General features: G+C 41.4%; 1 protein-coding gene across 1 annotated transcript in view; it reads left to right on the top strand.

Moving 5' to 3' along the window:
- Hivep2 (HIVEP zinc finger 2) overlaps positions 1–8,631 on the top strand; it is a 181,098-nt gene extending 172,467 nt beyond the window's left edge. The window contains exons 11-12 of the mRNA XM_070010544.1: positions 178–1,073; positions 6,179–8,631. Coding sequence (XP_069866645.1) covers positions 178–1,073; positions 6,179–7,003 — 1,721 coding nt within the window. The 3' untranslated portion in view covers positions 7,004–8,631. The remainder of the gene's footprint in view (positions 1–177; positions 1,074–6,178) is intronic.
- The last annotated feature ends 1,804 nt before the right edge of the window (positions 8,632–10,435 follow it).

Genomic DNA, 10,435 nt, shown 5'->3' on the forward strand with positions numbered 1-10,435 from the left:
TAAGGTCCTACTCTGAAGTCCTTACTGTAGGGCAAGGATGAATCCAAACACATACATAGAAACATTAGAAGCAATGCATGTACCCCATCAAAACTATCTGAAATCAGAGGTATAACTGAGCCTGGGTAAGGAAAGCTTTTGGATCTTGATCTGTCTTGTCTTATATGCTTGTTTTAGAAAATATGGAAGATTTGCACAAAGCAGCTGAGAAGCATAGTATGTCCAGCATTTCAACTGACCACCAGTTCTCAGATGCTGAGGAATCGGATGGTGAAGACGGAGATGATAATGATGACGATGATGAAGATGATGATGACTTTGATGACCAGGGAGATTTGACACCAAAAACAAGATCGAGAAGTACCAGTCCTCAGCCTCCCAGATTCTCCTCCTTGCCTGTGAATGTTGGCACCGTACCCCATGGAGTTCCTTCTGACAGTTCCCTGGGACATTCTTCCTTGATCAGCTATTTGGTGACTCTGCCAAGTATTCAGGTTACTCAGCTCATGACACCCAGTGACTCGTGTGAAGATACTCAGATGACAGAATACCAGAGGTTATTCCAGAGCAAAAGTACAGATTCGGAACCAGACAAAGACAGGTTGGACATCCCCAGCGTCATGGATGAGGAAGGCATGCTATCTTCAGAGCCCAGCTCTTCCCCGAGGGACTTCTCCCCCTCGAGCCGCCATTCCTCACCTGGATATGATTCTTCTCCCTGTCGAGATAATTCGCCAAAGAGGTATCTGATACCCAAAGGAGATTTGTCACCTCGAAGACATCTATCACCTCGACGAGAGCTGTCACCCATGAGACATCTGTCACCAAGAAAGGAAGCTGCACTGAGGAGAGAGATGTCTCAGAGGGATGCTTCCCCGAGAAGGCATTTGTCTCCCAGGAGGCCATTGTCTCCTGGGAAAGACATCACAGTGAGAAGAGACCTCTCTCCCAGAAGAGAGAGAAGATACATGACTACCATAAGAGCACCGTCTCCCAGAAGGGCTTTATACCACAACCCACCATTATCCATGGGGCAGTATTTGCAAGCAGAACCAATTGTATTGGGGCCTCCTGTAAGTATCCCTCACTCTCTCTTCCTGTATAAGCTGCAGCTCACTGGAGCCTCTTAATAACACATTGCTGTGGTACGCATTATAACCTGGAGGTAGGGGAGGAGTGAACTTGCTGGCTGAAAATAGCAGACATTTATATTGCATGCTGTTGTCAGTAGCACAGCTGTGGCATTACTCCCAGAGTAACATCGTGGCAGAGCAGTAGCATGCTTCCAGTTGGGAACAGGTGAAGCCTTTGAAGCTTAACTAATTATAAACATTGGGCTTTATGTGACTAACAAAAATGGAGCTACTGGAATGCCTGATTGCAGAGACACAGAGTGTTAGGTATCGCTGACACATACTCTTCTCCAAGAGAGGAGTCCAAAGCTTCTTGCTGAAAAATGCACTCACTGTATATTTAAAATTAAAATGTAAAATAACTATATTTTAAAATGCACTGGCTGTGAGAGAATGGACATGTGAAGCTGGTACCCTTGCTGAAAGAGAGCCAGGGGACAACATTCCAAGATTTCTAGTGCACATCTTCATTATACACTAAGATGACAGCAGATGAGCATGAGTTATTTGGAAGCCAAAGGTTTAATGCAAGTCCATAGAAAAGCCCCTCTTCTGCTCTGACACAGCAGACTATTGTTGCATCTCTGTTGGTGGAGGATTCGCAAAAGTAAGGCAGGAACTTAGCACAGGCGGAGTGTGAGAGCTTAGGAGTTTGTGCTTGACTTGGTTTTTGGTTTCCTGGTCTTCATTTCTTCTTGTACTCTCAGTGCCCTGGATTCTTTAGCAGTATCCTTGCCAGCCATCGTAAGCATGGCTAGCTCCTAGCTCAGTCCTGTCTAAGTCTTGGTAGCCCCTTCCTCCCTGCCATCTCCTTCCACCACCTAGAATCATAGGCTCTGGCTGTCATTCTAAACTGTAGGAAGGCTCCCTGCTGTTTTCTAACACCTCCAATGCCCACCCCAACCCTGGGTAGCGCAGATCCTACAGAGACATGAGCACCAATCCAGACACATCTTATCTGCAAATCTAACAAATTAATAAGCTAAGAGAAAGAAAAACATTTCTGTAAGATTTTTGTGTCCTAGAAAAGTTGAAAGGCGAGATCTTCTGCAATCTCTGCCGCTGCAGCTTGAATAGAGAGCCATAAATCCTTCCAGTTGTATGACTGCAGCGCTGGGATGAGCGTCAAATCCTTTTCCTTGTAGAGACACAGGTGCATGAGCCCAACCCCAGCCTGTTCTCCCTGCACATCTCATGCTAGCATTGGCCCAGTGGACTGGGACTGGCCTGTGTGAGGTGCTAGAGCATATTCAGTCAAGTAACTCATAAAAGCAAAGCCATGAATACAGCCACGCTGTGGTAAAAATGATAACTCATAATCACATTAGGCAACGGAAGGAGCAGATTTAAAGGGATTCATCTAATTCTTGGAAATGTTCTTAGAATTTTGTTGTCAAAAAAGAGATTGGTTTGATTAGTAACTGAGTTTGCTCCAGTTTTCTTTTTAATTTTGCTGTTTAGTTCTATTACGTTGTTTTAAAATATCTAGGCAGCTGTATATTTGATAGGCATATTTGTATATATATATTTTTTTGGGGGGGGGGGTTGGTCGTAGGGTTTGAACTCTGGGCTTGGGCGCTATTCCTGTGCTCTTCAGCTCAAAGCGAGCGCACTACCACTTGAGCCACAGCACCACTTCCAGTTTTCTAATGATTTATTGGAGATAAGACTTTCCTGCCCCGGCTGGCTTTGAACCGTGATCCTCAGATCTCAGCCTCCTGAGTAGCCAGGATTACAGGCATGAACCACTGGCGCCTGGCTAGACTTTTATATTTTACCATTGATGAAGTCTTAAGTCTCTTCCTCAATATCATTCTTTTTGGAGAATCTATCACCTGTTACTTTGTTCTTGTGACATGAGAGAAGAGATCTGAGAATTGTTCATCAATAGGAATTTAGGTTCCAAGCAGTTCCCACATTACGTTTTCTCATGCCATTGTGAGGTCGGGGCAAAATAGATACATGCCTGTGTCAACAGACTAGACTTAACAATGCCCCAAGAGATATTTCTCCTGGTTGATTATGTCACATGAAGATTTTACCCTCTCTAATAATGTATGAACCTATCAAAATGGAATAATATTACCAATAATCCTTTCTGAGAATTCCTGATAGCAGTGTTTTGTCTTTTTGTTTGTCTCTGATGGAGAACTCACAGGGTGGTGATGTGATAACTGGATTTTCTAACTTAGTCTGGACACAGGGTCCAGGGAGTGGGTTTAGAGACAATATGTGTCACTGCATTTCCTACATCACTGTCATTTCTGCTCTATACCTTCTAATTGGTTTTTATTTCAAGATAGATAATTAGAGTGTTCATTACATGATTTTTTTTAAAATGTAAGTATAAGGGCTTGAACTCAGGATCTGGACACTGCCTTAGCTTTTCCACTTAAGGCTAGCTCTACAACTTGAGCCACAGCTCATCTTCTAGCTTCTTAGTGGATAACTGGAAGTAAGACTCTCCAGACTTTCATGTCTGGGCTGGCTTTGAACCATGATACTTAGATTGAGTGGCTAGAATTACAGCAATGAGGCACTGTTGCCTGATAATTTTTGAAGATGTACCATGTTTGTCTCAGGCGTAAAGATGAAATAACATAGAGTTTCTAGTCTTGTCTTTAAAAACAAGCAAACAAATACATTTCTACTTTCATAAATAGGAAAAAGTAAAAGCTAGACTTGTCTTTCATTTTCTCTTCCATAAAAGAGACAAGTTTGGATTGCCCCTGAGCAGGATGGAGATTGTCTGTGTGATCATGGACAAGTCACTTCACCCCTTGGTCACAGTTTACAAAATTCTGGCAGCCAGTGAGGTGGGCTGTGCACATATCTGTCCCTGAAAGAATTAGCCATTCATCACTCCCAGCAGTGAATGCTGGAGTGGACTGTCTTTGCTGCTAGCACTCCCAGGACAGGGCTGGTTTCAAGCTTAGTAATGCCCCACCAGTGACTAAACACAGATCCATCACCCCTCCTTTTGCATGCTGCCCCCAAAGCTCCCTTACTGATAGACTGTTGAAAAGATGAATAGCTTTAGGACATATTCAGTGTATTCAACACTCCACTTGCAACCCAGCATCAAGGATCTCAAGTGATTTTCTGTAATGGTACATGTCTCCCATTGGCTTCCGCCCATCCCTTCTTTAGTTCTCCCTCCCCCAGTTCTCCCTTCCCCCAGCTCTCCCTCCCCCCTCCCCCACCCCTGAGATATACTTTCTGATGAGTTATATGCAAGAGATGTCTCAAAATTACAGTCAGAAGTAAAATGGAAAAGATGGCCATGCCATATTTTTTAAACTTGAAATTTTGATAAATGTGATTAAGAGAAAATTCACTTCATTATCTTCAAAGATTGGAGTCATACGCACGACAGTTCTTTTGCCTTAAATAGAGTGTGATAGAATGCCCTTTTCTGAACCAGAGCAAATATGAGAAAGATTTTGTGTGTATGAGACATTTAATTGATTCTTCCTAATACATTCAAAATTCACACCTTCCCTAGCTTATGACATCCTGGTGATTATACCATTTCATACGTATTTCCAGAATAAATCTCTTTTTTCCTTCAGTTTGAATATAGTGTAGCCCAGAGCAGAGTAAATGCCAAGCATGGCACACAGTAATAGAGATAATACATAATTTATAGTTCCTGAGCCGGACTCCGGTCTAAATAAAGCTAGATGAATGCTTAAGGGTATAGAGTATTGCTTGAATTTTAAAACAGAAACATCTTGGAAATGAATTAGAATAGTTTTGTCTTTCTCCTGGATTGCTACCATAGTTGAGAAGATTTTATCTAAGTTCCCAAACCAAACAAACAAGTTCTTTATTTAGTGATCCATATGAGGTAAGATTAGATACCCTTAAAACCCACTAATCTGACAAGATAGTTGAATTTTGCTACAGAAACATACATAGATGGTAAGTTCTCCATTTTCAGGACTGAAGTAAGAAGATCTGTACTTTTGGCTCCAGATTTTAAACTTTTTTTTTTTTCCTCCCCTCAGTACTAGGGTTTAAACTCAGGGCCTGTGTGTGCTAGTCACACCTCCAGCTCAAGTGTGTATTTGCTTGGTTGTTTCTTTATTTGCTGGTACTACGGCTTGGACTCAGGGCCTGGGTACTGTCTCTGAGCTTTTCTGCTCAAGACTAGTGCCCTACCACTTGTGCCACAGCTCCACATCTAGCTTTTTGTTGGTTAGTTGGAGATGGACTTTCTTGCCTAGGCTGGCTTTGAACAATGATCCTTAGATCTCAGCCTCCTAAGTAGCTAGGATTACAGGCTCAAGCCACCAGTGCCTGGCATGTTGAAATATTCTTAATTCATGAATTCCAAGAAAATATTGAAGTGAAAATAATATCAACAGAAGAATCAAGACCCAATTATCTTAGTTTCCTAGTTAGCAAGCTAAATGCAAATGTTCTGTTAAAAACTACTCAGACAGATAGTTTTCTTAGGAAGAGACTACTGGAATAAGATTTAATTGGGCTTGGTTTGTGATTTGATGAAAAACTTGCTTTTTGAATTGGACATTTAGACCAGTGTCTTTTGAATTTAAAACTCCATTATTAGCGTTATTTTTATCATTATTTTTAGGTACTTTCCATTGACCATGTCAGTTTGTGAGTACAATGCATTTTGATCAATGTCACCCCTCCCATCCGCTTTCCGCATCTCTAACATCACTAATGTTTGTTAATATTTTGGGTTAGGTGTTTTGTTGTTTGTTTGTTTTTGTCTATCCATTGTTGTCTTCTCTTTCTCTTATGAAGACCATACATCCTATGATGTGTCTCCAATAGCAAATCCACTGAGTTATTATCTTGCTGTTTAAAAACAGCAAGAGTGACACCCTCATTTCGAGATTAGAAGATGCAACTAGGAGACCCCTTCTGATCCAAGAAGTGGAAAGTTGCGATAGGGCTAGGTAGCTACTCTGCCTAGCTAACTCTTGCCAGTTGAGTTAGTGAGCATGAAGTCACTCGACTCAGCAGGAAGCACCATTGGATCTGAATCTTGTGCTCTCTCTTTTCCTGTACAGAACTTAAGAAGAGGATTACCTCAGGTTCCTTACTTCAGTCTCTATGGAGACCAAGAAGGTGCTTATGAACATCCAGGCTCCAGCCTTTTCCCTGAGGGTCCTACTGACTATGTCTTCAGTCATCTTCCACTTCACTCTCAACAACAAGTGCGAGCTCCTATCCCCATGGTGCCAGTTGGTGGGATCCAAATGGTTCACTCCATGCCGCCCGCCCTTTCTGGTTTACATCCTCCACCCACCTTGCCTCTGCCCGTGGAGGGCTCCGAGGAGAGGAAAGGAGGAGGGCTAGGGGAGCCCTTCCTGAAGGACCCCTATGCTCTCTCCAGGCAGCGGGAGAAGCGAGCCCCTCACATTCTGTCGGCATCGGGTCTGCCCACCACTTCCTCCTCTCCTCGGCTATTGATGAAGCAGAGCACTTCGGAAGATAGCCTAAATTCGACAGAGAGGGAACAGGAAGAAAACATCCAGACTTGTACAAAAGCCATTGCCTCTCTCCGGATTGGCACAGAAGAGGCAGCCCTGCTGGGGGCCGATCAGCCAGCCCGGGCGCCCGATCCCCTCCAGAAACCCTTGGAAAGTGCACACGCTAGCATTAGACACTTTAGTGGGCCTGAGCCAGGTCAACCCGGTACCTCAGCCTCCCACCCTGACTTGCATGATGCTGAAAAGGACAACTTTGGTACATCCCAGACTGCATTAGCTCCCCCCACGTTTTACAGTCAGAGTTGTGTGGACCAGGGCCCATCAGACTTTGACAGAAGTGAGGAATTTCCTTCAAGCACAGAGGAAGGCAAGGGACCTTCAGAGAAGAGTCAGCTACCTTGATGGAAGATGCATGGGAACTTTCATTTTCCACATTTCCCCCTCTTTCTGTTTTTGTTTTTCTAGGAATAGAGGTAATCAAGTTTATAGCATGCCTGTCCTAAGTTACGGTAGTTTGCTCTTATATATACTTTTGTTATTTCAAAAGAATTAGGGAAATTAACACGTCATCATGAGCCTGACCAAAACAAAATTTGAAATTAACCTATTGGGTCTGGTACTTTTAAAATTGTACAGATGTTTGTGCCTTTTCTTTACTTTGCTTATATTCTTATAAGCATTTTTTAGCAGTACTTTGTACATATTTTAGAATTTGTGTATCTGCTTTGTAATAAATGTAATTTCTTTCCTTTTTTGGACACTTGGATCGAAATGATGTAAAGCAAAACAGCATCAATATATATGTGAGGTTGCACTAAAACATATTTTTATATGATAAAAACTGAACAGCTTTTATGTACAGCTCTGATTCTGTAATACTAATATTTATTTACTTTGTTTCATAAATTATACATTTTTTCTTAATGTTGTGGATTGCTTTTCTATGTGAAGCATGGGATTTACTGTTGCGTAACTAGAACAAAAATGTACATTGTAAACAAGATATTTAAACTAGAGTATCTTATTATGCACTTATGCATTAGTTACAAGAAAAAAAAGATAAAGGATGTTCTTGTAAATTTTTTTGTCTATTGTTTGCTGGATTGACTATAACTTAAGTGCTGATTGTGATTTTAAACTGATAGTACCGTACAGCATTAAAGTAAACAATGTGCTATTGTGAGTTTTTTCAAAGCTTTATAAATCAGTTATAAATAATATTAAAAGTATTTGGTCTTACGTGAACATGTTGATCTATATACTCATCTAAAATATGGGAAAACATTCCACCCCATGTAAATATGTACAAGTGCATCACTGGTACAATTTTATGTAACTCAATTGGACACTAGGTTGCCACAGACCTATGCTAGGGTGTCTTTAGAAATCAAAGTGACAGAGCACATGGGACTGTGGTAGAGCTTGGTTATCGGCCGGCCCGGTGGCTTGGCAGGCAGTGCCGTGCGCTGCCCATGGAGAAGACCTGAGGTTAGCAATCTCCTTGGTTCTTGAAGCACAGGGTGGCAACTGTAACTAAGGATGCATGGAGGGGTTGGGCTTGGACTCTGAAGGCTGAATGTGGAAGCCAGGAAGGGGGCGGCGACCCGCTCCCGGACCCTTCCCACCGGCCTGTCCACAAGGTAACAGGGTGAACACCAGCGTTAGGAGAAGTCCCCTTACCCTTTTGAATGGGGTAAAGTGTCACGCTCCTGGCTGTCTCAGGGGGAATGGAGAAGAGGAGTTTTCATGGAAGAGAAACTTTTGGAAAGATGATGCTTTTTGTATTTGACATTTCAGAATGGCTTTTGATGTGTGTCAAAGATGGAAAGATTCTTTGTAGGTCTGGAAGTACAGAGGGAGTGATACAGCAACATGTGTACACGCACGCACACATGTGTGCACACACACACAATCTGGGTTATCTTTGTGCTATATAGTGGATTATAATTCTGTGAAACCAAGTTTGTATATTGAATTACATTAAGGAGTGTTCTTTAAAAAGAGAAATAAATATACAATTACATGCTTGAGGTGTCTAGTTCTTATGTGTTATTTTACATTTTTAATTTTCCAGTTTTCTTTCTAAAGGAATTTTGGGGCTAATAGAACACCATCCAGGCTTTGGGGCTCTATCAAACCTGAGGCACACTGATTACAAAGGCTTTAACAAACAGCAAGATAGTTACTGGTTTCCATTGGCCATCTCATTAGAAGAGCTAGTGGTCACTACCTTGTAGACTCTAGAAATGGGAACATCCAAATCTAAGTGTGGCAATATACATTATATCTAAAGAGAAGTCTCAGGAATGAAGCAAGTTACCATTTCTCTTCTGCCTGCCTCTCACCTCACAGACACATCTGAAACTCCACTGAGGAAACCCTTTATTTTTGCTGAGATTCCTAGTACGTTATAAAATATAAAATATCAATAAATCATAGGATTTTTATGATAAAGAGTAGATCCCTTTTAGTAATAAAAGCAGAAGCTCATGAAAGGTCAAAAATCAGCATTCCTATTATAAAAATCTCAAATTGGTAGATTTACAACCTACCTATTTTATGATCCAGACTGTCTTTTTTAAACTATGTTTTACAAAGGTGAATTAAAGGCAACAACTCACTAGCTTAACAGCTATAGCTTACCAAGAAGAATCCTTGAAACATTTTGATAGTGGAGGGTAATTTTTGTGTCATTCCTTACGAGCCTGGTGTGGTGGTGGTAGTAATGGCAGTGGTGTGCGTGTGTGTGTGTGTGTGTGTGTGTGTGTGTGTATGAGAGAGAGAGAGAGGGATCCCAGGCTACTTCAGCTCTTTGCTTTCTTCTTTACCTATTTTATCAGTCATGGATTCACTATTTACCCATGTACTCATGGTTACCTACAATTACTTGGTGTCATGATGGTCATTTAGAGTGAATAAGAGAATTTTTGTCATCAAGATACTCAAGTAAATAGACATGGGCAAATATAATCACTAAGGAAAGAGCAATCACCTTGCTGATAATAAGAAAGAGGAAGCTGCATTACAAAGATAGTTTTGGAACATAACTTTGAAATAATATATTGACTGACTAACAATTTTTCACCCTACTTTGGAACACCTGTATTGTGCACAAAGTATACAGTAGTGAGATAAAATCTTTACCTTTAGGGAGTTTATATCCCACTGGGGATAATACTTTTTTCAAAAAATGCGAAAGCAGCTAAATGATCCAAGATGCAAGAACCATAAATGTGCTAAAAATAAATATTGAAATGCAATTGGTACCTGCACAGCAAGGCCAAGCTAGAAAGGCACTGCAAAGTCCTAGTCTGGCCTCTTGATCTGGCTCTGTAATCAATGAGGTGCCAAGAAAATGGTCTCATTGTGGCAGTGATTATTACATAGGAGAAAAAGCACTGTTGAAACATACAGAGAAGATGGATTTTGAAGGAAAACGAGGCAGGGAGACCAGTTACAAGCATTCAATGTTTTTGCCATGGAAATAAAAGCAGCAGCAATCCAAACAAACAGACAAGTGGTCTTGGAGAAAGAAGGAACAGGTTTACTAAATGAAGAGGAACTGATAGTAGACTGGTTTGGTTTGGAGGGTGAAAGGACAAAGGTTTTCAGTGGAGCAATGGAATGTCGTTTGCAGAGAGAGAGAGAAGAAGAGAGAGAGAATAAATATGCAGGAAATGTGGATTATAAAAAGCTTTCAGCCTCAGATTAGAAAATTTGGAAATTGCCTTGCCAGCTCTCATCACTTAGATTTAACTGAGTGTTGTCATGGATGAAACTTCTAAATAGTACGATGAGGAATGGAACAGAACTCCCGTGGACAAGGAACATAGG

Source organism: Dipodomys merriami, unplaced genomic scaffold (assembly GCF_024711535.1).
Source record: "Dipodomys merriami isolate MVZ:Mamm:240054 unplaced genomic scaffold, mDipMer1.0.p SCAF_8, whole genome shotgun sequence".
In the NCBI taxonomy this organism is placed as follows: domain Eukaryota; kingdom Metazoa; phylum Chordata; class Mammalia; order Rodentia; family Heteromyidae; genus Dipodomys; species Dipodomys merriami.